The following is a 20932-nucleotide window of genomic DNA, read 5'->3' as shown; positions in this document are numbered from 1 at the left end:
TAGCACAGCTGCCTTCCTGGTTCTTTTCTTAAGCTGAGTGACAACATGTTCATTGGTCATATGGCCTAGGAGCAGCTTGCTTAGTCTCATTCAGGTGAAAGGGGCTGAGCTGCAATACCAAGCACAGCCACTATACAATGTATGGCGCCGTGCTTCGTGAGCAGAGAGAAGGCCACGGCACTACTTTGAGCACTGGAGCCTTCTCAAACAGCAGATAGATGGGGGTCCCGGGTGTCGGACCACCACTGATCAGCTACTGATGACCTATCCAGAGGATAGGTCATCAGTATTTTAATCTCAGGGAAAACTCTTTTAAAGCAAATGCAGATCCACCTCTATATTGCTCGTCGGCACTTGTTATTGGCCTTGCATCGGGGCGTGTAACAAGATCTATAGTGCCGTATCACAATTTGCCTCCCCCAAAACTTTTCTTGCTGCATCTCTACACTACAATATAGTACCACTGAAAAAAACTGCTGATACATTGAGCAAACATATCTAAAGGGGGGAAAATAAAAAATAAAATGTTTTAATTAATTTTGGTGTTGGTGGTGGTGGTGGGAGTTAACTTCCTATGGGTCAGTGTCTGATTTTTTATTTTATTTTTTATTAGGCTACCTATGTAAACTTGGTGGTCACCACAAGCAAAAACTTTATTCCAAAAGACTGAGGGGGTCATTTACTATCAGATATACACCAGTTAATTTATAGTCTAAAATAAGAAAAGTTACCCCCTTTCTCCCCTGCTTCTTCCATCACTTCGCTCCTCCCTGCCACTGGTCCCATCTTCCTGGCTGCGTTGATAATTTTCCGTGCACACAGGTCACCGTGCAGCCAATGACTGGATTCAGAAGCGCAGTGGACGTAATCGCTGCAGGAAGCAAAAAGCAGCGAGGAGGACTGGAGTGCTGGAAGAAGCATTGGCGAAAAGGGGGAAGTATCAAATCTTTTTGTTATTTTACACCATTTTATGGAGCTGCCCAAGTTCATAACTTGGACAACCCCTTTAAGGGAAAAGGTATTACTGCCAACATGTTCTACAGTGCTTTACAAGCAAGGTAGGCAGGAAACATACTCCGGAGAATGTATTATTGTTGCGAGTCAACTGGTGTACAAAAGCTTCAGATTTTGGCATAAGCCCAAATTGCACCAAAATTTGTGACTTTTTAACAATTTCAGACACCCTTGTCACTTTTAAAATCTATGCAAATGACTATAGCTCTCCTCCAGAAGGAAGAAAACTATATCATATCACCCAAACCAAACAAGTGACTGGTTAGGCTGGTATTAGTGTTTCCCTCTGCAAGAGATTTAGGGCTGATTCACACGACCATGATTGGTCCAGGAAACACGGTCCATGTGTCAGCCGTGTCTCCCAGACTGAACGCGGCTCCCCTGACCCGAAATGACTGCATCATAGTGCTTTATGATGCAGTCAGTTCCTATCGTATCACAGGTCTATTATACTGTACTCTCATCATCATGTGAGTACAGTGCAATAGATACATAATCAGATAGGAACTTACTGCATCATAAAGCACTATGATGCCGTCATTTTGGGTCCAGGAGGTGCAACCAACACACGGATTGTTTTTTCCTGACCGAATACGATCTTTTGAATCAGCCCTTAATTTGCATACTTTTTTTCCCATGAAGCATTTCCTGTAAGTAAGGCTCCATACACCACCTGGATCTCTTCAATGGGAATAAGTGCAACCTGAACTCCTTAAAGGGGTTGTGTCTCTTCAGCAAGTGGCATTAATTATGTAGAGGAAGTTAATGTAAGGCACTTACTGTCACGGCTGAGAATGGGGTAAACCCTCAGCCGTGCGATGCCAGAAGATGTTAGTGGGTGCTCGGCCAGAACAACAGAATTAGGGAGCAGGTCACCTCCTAGCGCATCCCTAATCTGACCCTGACTCCTAGCTGTATGAGCCGACCTTGATGGTAGGAGGGCGCATACTCGGGAACCTCAGATCCCTACTGACCCTCCGACAGATCCCTGAGCTAGAAGCTGGGTAGACAACCTGTTCCTCCTGGACGCAGAGAAACAGGAGTCTAAAGTGGCCAAGCTACATAGAAAGGGGAACCTAAACAACTTATGGCAATGGCAGGTAAATGCAACAAGAATAACACCTACCTGCCACAGACACAAAGTCTGGAACCCATGTGCAAGTGCTGCTGTCCACACCAAATATAAACGGACACAGCCCACACCACACATCACACAGGAACCCAGGACCATAAGCTGCAATAGAGAAGCATACAAAAGACACACCTTCATAACATCATGTATAACATAAACTTAAACTTATGACCACAAGGGTGGCCCCCACTGGCAGATGGTATATAAGTAGGAGGATGACTCCAGCAGACCATGGCTGAAGTACCCCTCTGACTACTGCTCTCAGCAGAGGTTAAATAGGCCATGTAGCCACACCCACACAGACACACCCAGTGTTCACACACACAGAAGGGAGTTAACCCTTCCTACACCAGGCATGGGAGAAGGCTACTGAAAAGGGAGGTGTACAAACAACATCACACAAATAAACCCTGTGCACACCAAACAGGGAAAGTGCAGACAAACATAAGTTGCCAGCGGCAACCGCATGCTGTGACAGTGAGCGCCTAGCAACCGCTCAGGCCGCTCCACTGCCAACAACCTTATGTTGCCAGCGGCAACCACACGTGAGGCAACAAATCCAAAGCCCTCTCCTGTGGTTGAAAACATAGACCAAAACCGCTGACAACCGCATGCGAGCAAAGAGTCACGACCATAACCATGGTCGTGACACTTAGTAATGTACTGTTACTACCCATATTGCTTCCTTTGGTGGCTGGATTCATTTTTCCATCACGGCTCGTATCCATGGGTATGAGGGTGATTGATCCTTTGTACATTGCTTATTTATACCTGTATAATTGTGAGTATAATAAAACCAGGTTTACTCCAATTTGCATGACTGTACTTCACTATTGGCTGCATTTTTGGTGTTCCATAGAAGCTTGGAAGGGAGAGGAGGAGAGGCTTCGATTGGCCTGTTTGCTTTCCCATGTCCGCGATTATTTGACTGGCTTCGAATGTGGAATTTCTGCGACTTCTGAGGCAGCACGGTCCAACAAAAAGAAACGAATGAGCACCCTGCAGTCCATTGTCCATTTGTACATTGTCATTGTCTTTTATTTTTATTTTATTTTTATCGTGAGTTTGGGTGAGTCCAGGGTTGCTGCATACCCCCTTTTCCTGAATCTTTTGTGTGCTTACATTTTCCACCGCACCTTATGTTTAATTGCTGGCAGAATGGAATAACCTCTTTATGACTTCTCCGTCTGCTGAACAAATCATTAATGAATAGATTTCATTAAGATGTGAAAATGAAGGAGTGGCTGGGTGTTGCTTTGGAAGCTTCTTAAGTGATTGAAATCTTTCCTAGTAAGGATTTGTTACTGCATTTGTTCTTGAGCTAAATTAGTGTTTTATTAATAGTTATTATCTTGGTTTTACATTTAAAGGAATATTAACAAGCTATGTTTTTCCCCTTGAGTTACTGTCTATGTAAAAAAAAGTATATGATTTATACATTTGGATAATGGCAACGTTTCATTGGCAGTATATGTTGGGAAGGTTTCCTGACGTATTTCACTTTCAGTGGCATACAGTATATTGATTCCAATTTAAATATACACATGTTATATACACATTTCCCTCTAAGTGCAGTCTTATGTTTTTTATACAGTTGAAAAAAGGTATACTGCTGCATAACACCCTGATGGAGGCCAAAAGGACACTATTTTAACCTCCGTCAGGGAAATGGACTCATGGATATAGTTAACCTCTACAATGGGAACTTTTCCATTTTTAAAGAGTCACTGTATTTTCATACAATATCATTTATTAGAGAATGGTGTAAATAGCAAATTTGTTAATCGCTTCATTTAAAAAATATGCCTGCATCCTAGAAAAAAAGCAGTAAAGTCGTGGCCACTAGGGGTCTCACCTCCACCTATTTGCAGTTGACTGCCTGTTGTCAGGCAAGATCCATCACTGTTAACAGAGACTCAGAAAACGGGTCACAGGAAATGGGGGTGTGTCAGAGCTAGCTGAGATCATGAGCCTGATAGAAGCACTGCTTCTACGCTGCTTCTGAAGACCAGAGAAGCTCCTGTAATTCTGATCTCTTTAGCACTCTTTCTCTTTAGCAGATTTCGGAGCTTCTCTTTGGAAATAAACATAGTGGGAAGTGAGGGAAGTGAAGTCACTGCATGTATTACTGGCAGATTCAACAGAAGGGAGACACCCACTTCTTCTGAGTGATATGCATCTAGCTGTGCAGCTGAAACAGGGTATAATATGCCTGAAAGAGACTTTAGGGAAGCCCAGAAACACCAGTTCCTTCACAGTTATAATTTTACAAAGTAGCACAACCATTATGCAAACTTTTTTTTTTTAAAACTCAAGTACGCTTTAAAGGGTCACTGAGTTTTCAGAAAACTTTTGATATGTCAATCGAGACATAGCAAAGGTTTTGATCAATTGTGGTCTAAGCGCGGAGACCCCCCACCGATCGCTAGACCGGGAAGAGAAAAGCACTTGTATATTGTGCTCCTGCTGCAGAGGACAGAATCCAGATGGTCCTATAGACTATTGAGTCCATCTTCTGCAGCTAGGAGAGATAGTGAGCTATGCAAGTGCTTCTCTCTCCTCATTCTAGAGATGGGATTTTAGAGAGATTGGTGGGAGTCATAACGCTCAGACCACCATTGATATGTCTTCATGAAGCCTCAGTGACCCTTTAAAGGGGTTCTCCGGTAATAATGCAATTTAGCCAATTACCAGCATCGTGCCCCTCTAAGCTAAGGATTCATACTTACCTGCTCCACGCTTTTCTGGTCCTCCGTGCTGCCTCCAGTGTCTCCATCTTCCACCGCCACTGCATTGTTACATGCTCCACTTCAGTGGTGAAGCCTATAATTGGCTGCAGTGGAGCATGTGACATCCGATTCTGCCGCGGATGTAAGCCGTGCAGGGACAGGAAGATGGAGACACTGCAGCGCAGAGGACTGTAGCAATGCAGAGCAGGTAAGTATGAATCCTTAGCTTAGTGGGACAGGCTACTGGCACTTAGTAAAATGGTATTATTAGCCCTAGAATCCCTTTAAGGTACACAATGAAACTACCAACGGTGTAATATGTTACTTTTAGGGTGCCATTGTGAAAAAACATATACTGCACAGTACTGTATGTTTTTGTACAGTGGCCATATGTATAAAAAAAAGCAGTCTTTTGCACTTTGTAAGACAATAAAAAAAATAGTGTGCTGTTGCATCCCACCCAGCAAGCAGAAAGGGCATTCTTTTACCCTCTGTAGGGTGACTGAAGCCATATGGATACATTTAACCACCTCCCGACCGCTGTACGCGTATATGCGTCCGGGAGGTGGTTGCTTTATTCCTCCTCGACGCATATACGCGTCTTCTCGCGAGACGCAAGATTTCCTGTGAACGCGCGCACACAGGCGCGCACGCTCACAGGAACGGAAGGTAAGCGAGTGGATCTCCAGCCTGCAAGCGGCGATCGCTCGCTGGCAGGCTGGAGATTCGAATTTTTTAACCCCTAACAGGTATATTAGACGCTGTTTTCATAACAGCGTCTAATATACCTCCTACCTGGTCCTCTGGTGGTCCCTTTTGTTAGGATCGACCACCAGAGGACTCGGGTAGGTCAGTACAGTCCCACCAAACACCACACTACACTACACCCCCCCCCCCCGTCACTTATTAACCCCTTATAAACCCCTGATCACCCCATATAAACTCCCTGATCACCCCCCTGTCATTGATCACCGCCCTGTCATTGATCACCCCCCTGTCAGGCTCCGTTCAGACGTCCGCATGATTTTTACGGATCCGATCCATGTATCCATGGATCCGTAAAAATCATGCGGACGTCTGAATGGAGCCTTACAGGGGGGTGATCAATGACAGGCGGGTGATCACCCATATACACTCCCTGATCACCCCCCTGTCATTGATCACCCCCCTGTAAGGCTCCATTCAGACGTCCGCATGATTTTTACGGATCCGATCCATGTATCCATGGATCCGTAAAAATCATGCGGACGTCTGAATGGAGCCTTACAGGGGGGTGATCAATGACAGGCGGGTGATCACCCATATACACTCCCTGATCACCCCCCTGTCATTGATCACCCCCCTGTCATTGATCACCCCCCTGTAAGGCTCCATTCAGACGTCCGCATGATTTTTACGGATCCGGACGTCTGAATGGAGCCTTACAGGGGGGGTGATCAGTGACAGGGGGGTGATCACCCTGATCACCCCCTGTCATTGATAACCCCCCTGTAAGGCTCCATTCAGACGTCCGCATGCGTTTTGTGGATCCGATCCATGTATCCATGGATCCGTAAAAAATCATGCGGATGTCTGAATGGAGCCTTACAGGGGGGGTGATCAGTGACAGGGGGGTGATCACCCTGATTACCCTGATCACCCCCTGTCATTGATAACCCCCCTGTAAGGCTCCATTCAGACGTCCACATGCGTTTTGTGGATCCGATCCATGTATCCATGGATCCGTAAAAAATCATGCGGATGTCTGAATGGAGCCTTACAGGGGGGGTGATCAGTGACAGGGGGGTGATCACCCTGATTACCCTGATCACCCCCTGTCATTGATAACCCCCCTGTAAGGCTCCATTCAGACGTCCGCATGCGTTCTGTGGATCCGATCCATGTATCCATGGATCCGTAAAAAATCATGCGGATGTCTGAATGGAGCCTTACAGGGGGGGTGATCAGTGACAGGGGGGTGATCACCCTGATTACCCTGATCACCCCCTGCTGGGTGAGAAAAATATCTTGGTCAAATGCCAACTTTGTATAAAAAAATGGGAAAAGTTGTCTTTTGCCAAGATATTTCTCTCACCCAGCATGGGTATATGTAAAATGACACCCCAAATCACATTCCCCAACTTCTCCTGAGTACGGCGATACCAGATGTGTGACACTTTTTTGATGCCAAGGTGGGCAAAGGGGCACATATTCCAAAGTGCACCTTTCGGATTTCACCGGTCATTTTTTACAGATTTTGATTGCAAAGTACTTCTCACACATATGGGCCCCTAAATTGCCAGGGCAGTATAACTACGCCACAAGTGACCCCATTTTGGAAAGAAGACACCCCAAGGTATTCCGTGAGGGGCATGGCGAGTTCCTAGAATTTTTTATTTTTTGTCGCAAGTTAGTGGAATATGAGACTTTGTAAGGAAAAAAGAGAAAAAAAAAATCATCATCATTTTCCGCTAACTTGTGACAAAAAATAAAAAGTTCTATGAACTCACTATGCCCATCAGCGAATACCTTAGGGTGTCTACTTTCCGAAATGGGGTCATTTGTGGGGTTTTTCTACTGTTTGGGCATTGTAGAACCTCAGGAAACATGACAGGTGCTCAGAAAGTCAGAGCTGTTTCAAAAAGCGGAAATTCACATTTTTGTACCATAGTTTGTAAATGCTATAACTTTTACCCAAACCATTTTTTTTTTCCCAAACGTTTTTTTTTTTATCAAAGACATGTAGAACAATAAATTTGGCGAAAAATTTATATATGGATGTCGTTTTTTTTGCAAAATTTTACAGCTGAAAGTGAAAAATGTCATTTTTTGGCAAAAAAATCGTTACATTTTGATTAATAACAAAAAAAGTAAAAATGCCAGCAGCAATGAAATACCACCAAATGAAAGCTCTATTAGTGAGAAGAAAAGGAGGTAAAATTCATTTGGGTGGTAAGTTGCATGACCGAGCGATAAACGGTGAAAGGAGTGTAGTGCCGAAGTGTAAAAAGTGCTCTGGTCATGAAGGGGGTTTCAGCTAGCGGGGCTGAAGTGGTTAAAAGGGTTATCCAATCCTATGAAAAGCCCCCCTTATGCCGGGCCCCCCCACACTGCAGTCAATGGCAGGAGGGGATGGGAAAGAGCCTCCCTAGTGTCACCCGCAATGCTAGGGAGGCTCATCCCGTCTGCCGTTGGCTTCTCCTGCTTTTTATGTATAAAAAAAAGCAGTCTTTTGCACTTTGTAAGACAATAAAAAAAATAGTGTGCTGTTGCATCCCACCCAGCAAGCAGAAAGGGCATTCTTTTACCCTCTGTAGGGTGACTGAAGCCATATGGATACATTTAAAAGGGTTATCCAATCCTATGAAAAGCCCCCCTTATGCCGGGCCCCCCCACACTGCAGTCAATGGCAGGAGGGGATGGGAAAGAGCCTCCCTAGTGTCACCCGCAATGCTAGGGAGGCTCATCCCGTCTGCCGTTGGCTTCTCCCCCCCAACACCTGATGTTTTTATCTGTGCATGGGGAGAAGCGGCAGCAGCGGCGGTGCGGGTACCAGGAGTGGCGCAGGGAGCGGGGACCCAGTTAAGTATATTCAGTGTGGGGGGCTGGGCATATGGGGGGGACATTTTATAGGATTGGATAACCCCTTTAACATGTATGCCATCTTTTCCCAGGCATATACGCTAAAAGTAGAAGTCTGACGCAGTGTGCATTCAGCCTTAGGCTGGGCACACATTTAGATTATTAGATTATTAGAAATACATTACATTCTACATAATTTGGTCCCAAAGAAGGTTTCCAATCTCCTCTTTACAGAAATCACATTTTGGCATAAAAACAAGATGGAAACCTGGACCAGAAATAAGTAACTTTAAAGCATGACAAATCCAGAAAATGAATTCAAGGAGGGCTAAAAACAAATGGTGCATCTTTCATAGTGCGGCACATTGTACTCACTTCCTATAGCTACATCCCTGAATCAATGGGGCACATCCATAGTACTTTTCCCTTCACCCACAACCGCACCACAGAGACAGAGAATCCACTCGTAGGTGCAGGAAACTTCCGAATTGTCCTCCCGCTTCAGTGCTTTTCTGTACCTAGAGTAGGAAGCCCACAGTGGTGTCTGGATGAAGACGGCGCCAAAAGATATCTTACCTGGATATAGGATAACATCATTAGTCCCCTAAAATATCAGCCCTTGTAAATCTATATCGAAGACCTAAAAATAGCCATAATGTGCTTAAAATGGAAGCCATAAGGCACACAGCTGTAACACCAGTACCTTTATGTCAACAATCATGCCTGAACCATAGTGCCCAATAATACTAGCTGTAGTGCCATTTACTTATGCACCACCATACATGTCTCGAGCCACTCATTGACCACTTACAGGTGACATTCTGGTCGAGATATCAGCCCAAACCAAAATGGCTTTGCTGACTGTCAGAAAGTGAATCGGCAGCTCTGTTGGGTATAATGTGTGTACACGTTATCTAGCATTTTCACCACCATAGGCAGCAAAGGCTTGAGAGGTTTAAATGTGCCTCCAGTGCAAATGTAGAAGATGTGCTATTCTCCGTATGTATTTTGCGGTCAGCAAAACACGGATCTGGAAAAAAATACGGATGACACCAGTGTTGCATTCGTATATTTTGCGGATCCATTGTAAGAATGCATATCCTTGTCCGCAAAACGGACAAGAATAGGACATTTTCCTTCTTTTTTACGGGGCTACGGAACGGACCTATGGATTCAGACACATTAAAATGAATGATTGAAAAATATGGTCGCCTAAATAGGGCCTAAACCTGAGACCTGCTTCAAACCAATGGAGAACGTTAGTTGTATACAGTGTATTGCCTGACACTGATCCGTTTTTTTTTAAATCTTCTGCAACATAAATCTAGAAAGATCAGGGTGTCTAATGTAGAAGAGCTCTGGTGGCTTAGATTTTTTTTTTCTCATAAACTGTATGATATTGCCTCTGTGCTCACCTGAAATTCACCCTGCTGAATTTACATAAGGCAGGGAGGGAGAAGAGACCACCCAAGGATTTGCAGTCGCCTACCAGGCTGTTGCAGGCCCATCTGTTACTTTGTTCTCAGATCTACAGAGAGCGACCTGCCGCAGCGCTCGGTGTTGGTCACCCTTCTCCCTCCTGTGCTCAGTGCTCGCATTACATCACCCGATTATTCAGCACTCTGCTGCCTATGTATTTCTATGAAATCAGACGAGGTGCTGCTAGAGACGGCCTCCGTGCGGCAATCAGGCTGCTCTTTTTGTTAATTATCCCGCATTATGGGTTTATGGCTGATTGGTGTATTCTGTGTTTCTCATTTAATGATGTTTCATTGCAGAGAATGACTGTAATTTAACTGTATACCAGTGAAGACCTGTCCTCTCCATCGCATCAGTATATGAAAGGACTATTCTTTAAAAAAAATTATAAAAATTATATTTTTTTTCAACCTGTCGTTTAACTGTTGACATCAATGGGGAAATGCGTCATCCTCAGCAGCTGTAACCATGGCTGATAAGGGTTGCAGAGGCCCCTAGAAATAAGATTTGAGAGCCCTTTGAGTGTGAATTAATCAGATCAGGATATGATGTCAGTTTAGTGAGTATGAGAGCCGTCCCACTGTTGGGAGGAACGAGGGCAAGGTTTTTTTCGTAGAGCCCCAGCCCCTTCAGACAGAAAAAGAGCCACAGCAATCCTGAGAAGATTATTGCACAATCATTATGATCATACATTGATGGCCTATCCTTTGATTTAGACGCACTAATAATCATCTAGATTATTGGTTCCTGCGAACAGTCGTTCCCGATCATCTGGCCGTCTAAATGTGCCGCCAATCACCCGATGAACGAGAGAAAGGATCGTTCATCGGTGATCCTGTCTTTCATGAAGGCACCACCAATAATGGCTTCTGTATGAGGACAAGGGATCGCTATAGTGATTCCCCCATCCTCATACGGTGAAGGAGATCGCTGCATCTAAATACGCGGTCTCCTTCACTGAACGAGCAGCCGACTGGAAGGAACATTCAGTCAGCCCATCTAAATCCACCTTTAACAATAATCCATCATCATATACTAGAATACCACTTCAACTTGTCTGATCCGTTGCACAACCAGGAGATAAGAGGCCAGAAATATCTTGCATCTACCTATACCCATAGGGTCCTTTACATTGACCTATAATCGGCCAAATGAGCGATTGTTCCTGATCGGCCCATCTAAAAACCCCATTGATTAGCCGACTAATGAGCAAGCACATGATAAGTCTTACTGCTGGGTGTTTCTGGGACAGACTGGATGAAACTGGTGGTGGAGTAGCGTTGACAGTTGCCCCTTTTGCCCTTTCGATAACTGGTTCCAGTCCTCAAAATGTACAGCAATGGACCACATAATAATAATATTTAAAAAAAAATCCTCTTAACCAACACATAATGAGTGCTGCTGGCTTCTGTTACTCCAATAAAAGATACACTCTATTAGTAGTGAGGATTTATGATGCGGTAGGATACCATGAAACCTAAAGGTGACCATGCACATTATTCTAAAGTTGATCAAAACAGACGATGTCCACCTGAATGAATATCCGTGTATAACAGAAGAACATGAGATGGCGCTCGCCAAAGTTGTGAATTCTTCTTTTATTCAAGGCAGATACATACTTACTATGCTTGTCCACCCCTGCTTGATGTAAGCATGGATCTGCCTTTGGTGAGTGCCGCCTCGTTTTCTCTTGTTATGCACCGATAGTCTATTGAAAAGGCTTGAGCACCACTCTAATGGATAAAGTAAGACCCGGGTTCCATATATCTATGTGACATTGGGGAAAACTAGCAGTGCCACCCTATCTGTGATCTTTATCTAGGGGTCGCTTCCACCTAAATCAATGTTTGTAGGTTTAAATTTAACAATGAACAATCGTTTTAGCCGACTGATGACGGAGCATTATCATCAGAAAATAATTCAGCTGTGTTTAATATTTTCATTCAGCAAAAGAACAATTTTCTTCGAGAGAACATACCCAGAAAGTTCTTTTATTCATTGCTGTGATTTCATGTATGGCCAACTTTGAAGAGCTGTAACGGCCAACATGGACCATCTTGATATGGCCGTGTCTGCGAAGGAACATTCACCAGATATGTGTTTAACTGACAACCATCAACCAACTTCTGTCTAATGTGTATGTCCACCTTAAGTGTTGTCTTTTAACTATAGTGTAGTAATTATGATTGTTTAACCACTACGTTGAACTGGTCTGCATATAACTCTGCAGAGATGTTTCTAAATGTCTCTGCAGTTTCTGCAACTGTATGGAAATCATGTAGCTGCAGGGCAGGTAGACTGACTGTCAGACACCTGGACTCCACATGGAGGCAGAAGCATAGCGATCGTAGTTGCAGAGGGTGCCACCAAGACATTACCTGGAAGGGAAGGGGGAACCGCTCCGCCAGTGCACGTCAAGCCTCCAGCAGCACTATCATCTCACTCACATACAGGCTACAACTCAGGCACTGAAGGAGAGATTGTAGTCTGGATCAGTACTGGGAATATTTACAATAGACTGTGGACTGAATGGCGGTGGTTTTTAAAATAGACTGTAGATTGACTGGTGGCATTTACACTAGATTGTAAACGGACTGGTGGTGATGTTTACTCTTGATTGTGTACTGATCTGCGGAGGCATTTACACTAGACTATGGACTGACCTGTGGAGGTGATTACCCTAGACTGTGGACTGACCTGCGGTGGCGTTTAGACTGTGGACTGACTGGCAGTGGTGTTTACACCAGACTGTGGACTAACTGGTGGTACCGTTTACATTAGGGCTGCACGATATTGGAATTTTGTGCAATTGCGATAACGATATGCGATGCGATATTTAAAGGGAATTGTGCTAGAGGTCTATTTGCTTGGATTTTCAAGGCAAAAGTGCACACAAATTACTGATAATGCTGAAATGAACTTATTTTTAACTCAAGAACTGAAATGCAGTGTTTTTTTTTTTCAAAATAAAACATCTTTTACTAAATTAAATAACATATTTGCATTACTGCAAGTGCAAAAGTACAAAACTTGCCATTGTCTTAATAGCACTGACATAAATAAAATAGATAAGAACATGTGTTCAAGATTTTCCAAACACTGACCAAACAGGAACTTTTTAAAGAACACCAAAGTCAGCTCAGCAGCAGCAATACAAGATTATCTTAAAATGGTTTTCTAAAAGCTATGTGCCCAGTGCCCAGTGCCCACTGCCCAGGCTAGTAATATAAGCCTATGTAATATGTACCTCCTTCACTCCCTGCTGGGCCTTGATATTAGGGAATCCCGTCAGAGGCTGCAAGCACTTTGGCTTCTCTTGATTGCTGTCAGATCATCGTAGCATCAGCAGCTGACACAGGTCACAGTGCAAGTCTGCCAATCTCTGGCCACAGCGGTGTCACATGCGACCACAGTCAGTGGTTGGCAGAGTGGCATTGTGAGCTAGGTCAGCTGCAGCTGCTACAATCTGCAACCCAGAGAAGCCAAGTAAGTGGACTGGCAACAGATGGGACACCCTAATATCAGAGCCCGAGGGAGGGAGGTATGCATAAGCTTTGTTTTATTACAAGGCACAAGCCCCAGAAAGTCGGGGACATAATTTATTTTTTAAAATCTTTTATTTTTCACATTTTGAAACTAGAAACTTGCATCAAATAGTGGATTACAAAAGCATTAATGATTGATTGTTTTTCAAATTCTCTGATATTAGTGTCCCACCGAAAAGCATATGTTGTATTCTGTAATATATGCTTTTTTGTGGGACAGTTATATCAGAGAATTTGAGAACCATCAATCATTAAAGATGACCTTGCTTTCACTACCATAAAAAATCTGAACTAAGTACATTGTCAACATGTAGAGCGGCGCGCAGGGATCTAGTTACTATTATCCCTGGGCGTGCCACTCCGTTCTCCCGGTATAGACTCCATTCTCTTCAGATTTTAGGCTCAACTGGGAGGAGTCTGCCCTTGTTCTCCCGGGCAGAGTGGGAGAAGGAGACACCCGGGAGAACAAGGGCAGACTCCTCCCAGTTGAGCCTAAAATCTGAAGATACCGGAGCCTATACCTGGAGAACGGAGCGGTGCCCACTGCCCAGAGATAATAGTAAGTGCAGGGAGATCCCTGGGCACCGCTCTCCATGTCTGTATATTTTATATTTTTTACGGTAATGAAAGGTTCTCCTCTTCATTTTCATGTAATACTCTACTTGATGCAACTTAGTTTCTTCCTATTTTTTTTAAATGTGAAAAATAAAAAATGTATATAATATCCAGATGGGCAAGACGAGCGACGCCAGCGGGAGTACCAGCGACGTCCCACGCAGTGCACGTCTAAAGCAAAAAAATGGCCAGTAGGCCAAAGACAGTAAGAGTGTTACAAAAACATAAAAGTGCCATAAAAGGAAAACTAATCATAACAAGAAGTGCCCATACATTATGCAATCGCATAGGTGTGCGGTGGGTGCGGGGAGATCACAAAGGCCACACGCCCCCAAGAGGGGGACATGTGACAACACAAGACTATTCCCCCGCAGACAGCGCACACCCTGCGGGACATCTGTCTAGCATGATGCATCCTAACAAACAAAGATAAGAGAACTATCCCTTCCTGGGGAGTGGGGACATAAAGTGAAACCCTTTAATGAAGCAGTTTTTGGTCCTGGACCGTCCTGCACCCTGAAACAATTGTACTCTGGGCCTGCAGAATTTCTAAATCCACAAGCTTTTTTTTATAAGTACTTCCTAAATCCTATTTTGAAACACTTGCTGAGAGGTTCTTTGACAAAAACACCAGCATATCCACCTTGTCTGGTTTCAGACAGGACCGATGGTTAGATACAATATTACCACTGCTGCTAAAAGCCCTCTCTGACGCAGAGCTTGTTGCTTGGATACACAGATATTTTTGTGCTAATTTGCATAGCCTAGGGAAGTTGATCTTGTGAAACTTCCACCATTTCAAAGGATCTTCTCCATGATCTATAAGTGGCATATAAATGTAAATATTGAGTTCTGCAGCCACTGCTTCTCTAAACTGTTCTATGGGATCAAATGCAGTGTTGCCTGACAGTGGTGCTGCTGCAGCACGTGTAGATTCCTTGAAAAAACTTGCAAGACTTTTCTTCTTGGTTTTCGCAGCAGGTGGGTTTCCCACATGACTATCCCCCTCCATCGCTGCAGTGCTTTGGGGTTCAGGCTGATGCTGCTGAAGTTCCTGAAATAAATGACATAAAAATGCATGTTTTAGAAATATGTTACATGAAATTCTAACCAGTTGAGCAGACCGGTTTCACTTACCTGCAACTCAGCGATGACTCGATCTTTGATGCTCTGGGTCTCATCGGCTGACAGGTACTGTGTTCTGAACCGTGGGTCCATAAAAGATGCCATGTTTAACAGGTCTTGGGTGACTTCATATTTCTCATTAAGGTACTGTAGAATTCTTGGTTTTAGTGACTTGGTTAGGTCAGTGTCCTCTTCTTCTTCAACCAACACAGAAGTGTTCAGGAGATTGAGAGCAGCTTACATAACTTTCACCTGATAGGGCATCTGTGAAATCTTGTAGTGGACTGAGGGCCTTGTTAACAGATTCCAAAACCTCCAGGTCCTGCCATGAGGGCAGTAGGTGTCTCACTTTACGGTCTGTGGAGACAGAGCATTTTGCTGCTCTATGACTCATGCTATCATTTTCTGAGTGGAACCCCATCTTGTTGAGCAGTCGGTCACCATAGCATGTTCTAGAAGGTCAAGTTCTCTTTGTGCCTCCCTCAAGGCCACCCTCTTCTTCCAGCTATGGGAGAAGTGGCCCACCAACTTTCTGCATATCCCAAGAGCCCTGCTGATACATTGTGCATGCGCACTATTCTTCATGGCATTTCCTGTGAATGATAAGATCACAATAATATATTACATTTAAAACAAGTAAAGTAATCCCAAATTCCCAATTTTAGTTAGGAGAAAAATGACAGCAGTAGTTAACCATAGAGTTTGGGACTTTGGGTGTAGTTGTAATAACGTGTACCATATTATTTAAGAATGTTAAATAGATGGTACAGCTACCCCAAACCCAATGAATAAATTGCTGCTCAGAGTCCTCCAAACAGGGCAGTACAGTAATAGTAGAAAACACAAACAAGACAAAAAATGTACTTACCAATGGCCAGATGAAGTCTATGCCCAAAGCACTGAAATCTTGTCCACTGATTAAGCTCCACAGCTTTTACTACATTCGTTCCATTGTCTGTTGTGATAGCGACCTGATGATCTTTACAGAGGTTCCATGCAGCCAATGCCTACTTCAAGCCCAAGGCTATGTTCTCTCCTGTGTGGTCATCAGGAAAATAGGATGTTTGCAGGCAACGGCTTTTCAGTTAAAACTCCTCATTGACAAAGTGCACAGTTAGACTAATATATGGTTCAGTTGTTCTGCTTGACCACAAGTCCGTAGTGGTGGAAAAGAATTTCACCCCAGCCATTTCCTGTTGAACTGCATCACGGCATTTGCTGTAAAGCTCGGGGATAGCTGTTTGAGAGAAGTAGTTTCGTGAGGGCAGCTGATACCTCTTGTCCAGAGTGTGGATCAGTTTCTGAAATCCCACTTTGCTAACTGTGTATATGGGCATCATGTCTTTTGACAAGCATTGGGTTATGGCGTCAGTGATTTCTTTATGTCGCTGTGAAGACTTGGCATATGGCGTGATACTCGCAAATACATCTTTAATTATGCTCTGGCTTGTTCGGCTGGGTTGTTCTTTGTTTTGTCGAGCGGCAGCCGCTGTGTCTTACTCTGGCCTTTCAGTGTCATGCATTCTTTATACTTTTCTCCATGCTGTTTTAGGTGCTGGTATAAATTTGTTGTGTTGCCACGTGACGTAGCAACTCTGACTTTGCAAGTTTTGCAGTGTACCTCTTTTTGCTCGGTGTCGGTTCTCGTAAAGCCAAAATAGCGCCATATGACAGAGGTAGCATTTTTTGGGGGGACAAAATTAAAAAATTCAGTGTCTGTCTCGCTGGCAACTACTGCATCCATCTTCAGTGCCTGGTCTTCTTCACTTTGCAGAACAAGCGGACTGAAAGGAAAGTTAAACATGATGATTATTAACTATTCCTAATTCTTAGCCATTCTAAAGTCATATTAACAAGAATGAGACAGTACTACTGAGTCTGACAGACCTGTTGAGAGGGGAAGAGCACAGAATATAAGAAATTCGGAATCTGAATTGGCACAAACCACAAATACCTGTTTCCTAATCCTTGCCAAATATAGGTGAATAAATCTTTGGTTTGCACGTCTTTTACGGTTCTCTTCCTCTTTTTTCGCCACCTATAAGAAATTAAAAACTGTCAAAATCTGATTCTAAGCCAAGCAATTGTGTTAAGAACATTACCCAATAATTATGGCATTGGTACCTTTTTGATTTCCAAATATAGGGGAACCACAATGATAAGTCTGCTGCCGTTGTACTGCTTGAGTTTGGCTTGTCCAGTTTGATAACTTTTGTCACCTGGAAAGAGTAAACACTGTTGCCCAAATGCCCAATGTAAGGAAGGGAACCACGTGTCGTTGACAAATCTGAGGTTGGAGCGTCGCTTACCTCTTCCTTTTTCTTTTTTTAACTCTTGTTTTGCCAGTGACACCTAGTAGACAGACAGTAAAAAAATGTTGAGACAGAGCTAAGCAACACAGGGGTAAGAATAACCTAGCCCTTCATTGGTCATTTGGAACCAGTACCTTTTTCTTTGACAAATCTAAGGAAGGGAACCACGCGTCGTTGACAAATCTGAGGTTGGACTCGGAGCGTCGCTTAGCTCTTCCTTTTTTTTTTTTTTACTCTTGTTTTGCCAGTGACACCTAGTAGACAGACAAGACACAAAGACAGTAAAAAAATGTTGAGAGCTAAGCAACACAGGGGTAAGAAGAACCTAGCCCTTAATTGGTCATTTGGAACCAGTACCTTTTTTCTTTGACAAATGTAAGGAAGGGAAGAACCATGTGTCGGTGACAAATCTGAGGTTGGAGCGTCGCTTGGCTCTTCCGGTTTTCTTACTCTGTGTCACTGAAAAAAGGAAAAACTGTCAAGTTGTTACCTATTTGAGGCCGCGCCAGCCAGGTAACGGGATGAGAAGAATCTAGCAGTCTAACCCCCCCCCCTCCCTAGCCTGAGATTCCCACCCCCTTCATAATGCCATGCCAGTTCCCCCACCCTCATATTCCAGCAAGATCCACTCCTCATATGCCAGCAATGTCCCCCTCATATGCCGCCAGGTAGGTAAACCCCCCCTCATATGCCAGCAGGCAGGTAGGTCCCCCCCCCTCATATGCCAGCAGCCAGGTAGGTAAACCCCCCTCATATGCCAGCAGCCAGGTACTAGGTTAACCCCCCCCCCCTCATATGCCAACCAGAGCCAGGTAGGTCCCCCCCCTCATATGCCAGCAGACAGGTAGGTTAATCCCCCCTCATATGCCAGTCAGAGCCAGGTAGGTCCCTCCCCCCCCCCTCATATGCCAGCAGCCAGGTAGGTTAATCCCCCCTCATATGCCAGCAGCAGTATTTACACTACACTATGGACTGACTGCAGTATTTACACGACACTATGGACTGACTGCAGTATTTACACGACACTATGGACTGACTGCAGTATTTACACTACACTATGGACTGACTGCAGTATTTACACTACACTATGGACTGACTGCAGTATTTACATTACACTATGGACTGACTGCAGTATTTACACTACACTATGGACTGACTGTAGTATTTACACTACACTATGGACTGACTGTAGTATTTACACTACACTATGGACTGACTGCAGTATTTACACTACACTATGGACTGACTGCAGTATTTACACTACACTATGGACTGACTGCAGTATTTACACTACACTATGGACTGACTGCAGTATTTACATTACACTATGGACTGACTGCAGTGTTTACACTAGACTATGGACTGACTGCAGTATTTACACTACACTATGGACTGACTGTAGTATTTACACTACACTATGGACTGACTGCAGTATTTACATTACACTATGGACTGACTGCAGTATTTACACTACACTATGGACTGACTGCAGTATTTACACTACACTATGGACTGACTGCAGTATTTACACTACACTATGGACTGACTGCAGTATTTACACTACACTATGGACTGACTGCAGTATTTACATTACACTATGGACTGACTGCAGTATTTACACTACACTATGGACTGACTGTAGTATTTACACTACACTATGGACTGACTGCAGTATTTACATTACACTATGGACTGACTGCAGTATTTACACTACACTATGGACTGACTGCAGTATTTACATTACACTATGGACTGACTGCAGTATTTACACTACACTATGGACTGACTGCAGTATTTACATTACACTATGGACTGACTGCAGTATTTACACTACACTATGGACTGACTGCAGTATTTACACTACACTATGGACTGACTGCAGTGTTTACACTACACTATGGACTGACTGCAGTATTTACACTACACTATGGACTGACTGCAGTATTTACACTACACTATGGACTGACTGTAGTATTTACACTACACTATGGACTGACTGTAGTATTTACACTACACTATGGACTGACTGCAGTATTTACACTACACTATGGACTGACTGCAGTATTTACACGACACTATGGACTGACTGCAGTATTTACACTACACTATGGACTGACTGCAGTATTTACACTACACTATGGACTGACTGCAGTATTTACACTACACTATGGACTGACTGCAGTATTTACACTACACTATGGACTGACTGCAGTATTTACACTACACTATGGACTGACTGCAGTATTTACACTACACTATGGACTGACTGCAGTGTTTACATTACACTATGGACTGACTGCAGTGTTTACACTACACTATGGACTGACTGCAGTATTTACACTACACTATGGACTGACTGCAGTATTTACATTACACTATGGACTGACTGCAGTATTTACACTACACTATGGACTGACTGCAGTATTTACATTACACTATGGACTGACTGCAGTATTTACACTACACTATGGACTGACTGCAGTATTTACACTACACTATGGACTGACTGCAGTATTTACACTACACTATGGACTGACTGCAGTATTTACACTACACTATGGACTGACTGCAGTATTTACACTACACTATGGACTGACTGCAGTATTTACACTACACTATGGACTGACGCAGTATTTACACTACACTATGGACTGACTGTAGTATTTACACTACACTATGGACTGACTGCAGTATTTACACTACACTATGGACTGACTGCAGTATTTACACTACACTATGGACTGACTGTAGTATTTACACTACACTATGGACTGACTGTAGTATTTACACTACACTATGGACTGACTGTAGTATTTACACTACACTATGGACTGACTGCAGTATTTACACTACACTATGGACTGACTGCAGTATTTACACTACACTGGATTACCTACACTATGGACTGACTGTAGTATTTACACTACACTATGGACTGACTGTAGTATTTACACTACACTATGGACTGACTGCAGTATTTACACTACACTATGGACTGACTGTAGTATTTACATTACACTATGGACTGACTGCAGTGTTTACACTAGACTGTGGACTTTCCTGCGTTGGCATTTACACTAGACTGTAGACTGACTGGCGGTGACATTTACACCAGACTGTGGACTGACTGGTGGTGCTTTTTACATTAGACTGTGGACAGACTGGCGGTGACATTTACACTACACTATGGACTGACCAACTGCAATGTTTATGCTCGACTGTGTACTTACTGGCGGTGGCGCTTACACTAGACATTAGTAAATTCGGCATATTAAATGTCTCCCCTTAACCAATCTAAAATTCGTGCCCAGGTCTCCAGGTCGGTGTCACTAATGACATATTTGTAAGTGTGATGCATGTCTGTGTTTATGGAGCGGAGCTTGTCCAAAGCTTGTTCTGGGGATCACAGGACTCTAGTTT

The 20932-nt window shown here is 43.7% G+C and overlaps 2 protein-coding genes across 3 annotated transcripts in view; one reads left to right on the top strand and one right to left on the bottom strand.

The window, feature by feature from the left end:
- Nucleotides 1-20932, top strand: part of TANC2 (tetratricopeptide repeat, ankyrin repeat and coiled-coil containing 2) — a 479564-nt gene that overhangs the window by 33366 nt on the left and 425266 nt on the right. The window lies entirely within an intron of this gene.
- Nucleotides 14665-15307, bottom strand: LOC122942051 (E3 SUMO-protein ligase ZBED1-like). The gene is made up of 2 exons (XM_044299545.1): nucleotides 15213-15307; nucleotides 14665-15129 (listed from the first exon to the last, which is right to left on the bottom strand). The coding sequence occupies exons 1-2, from the start codon at nucleotides 15303-15305 to the stop codon at nucleotides 14665-14667; spliced, it is 558 nt and encodes a 185-aa protein (XP_044155480.1). The 5' UTR covers nucleotides 15306-15307.

Source organism: Bufo gargarizans, chromosome 6, assembly GCF_014858855.1.
Source record: "Bufo gargarizans isolate SCDJY-AF-19 chromosome 6, ASM1485885v1, whole genome shotgun sequence".
Classification (NCBI taxonomy): Eukaryota; Metazoa; Chordata; class Amphibia; order Anura; family Bufonidae; genus Bufo; species Bufo gargarizans.
The sequence above is the reverse complement of the archived record's forward strand: the minus strand, read 5'-3'. Positions and strand labels throughout refer to the sequence as shown.

Bases quoted from the DNA above. Each gene is read 5' to 3' on its own strand.
- LOC122942051 (XM_044299545.1), bottom strand. From the start codon at position 15,305: ATGGCATCTTTTATGGACCCACGGTTCAGAACACAGTACCTGTCAGCC. The intron at 15,130-15,212 runs GTAAGTGAAACC...CATTTATTTCAG, and splicing joins GAGTCATCGCTGAGTTGCAG to GAACTTCAGCAGCATCAGCC.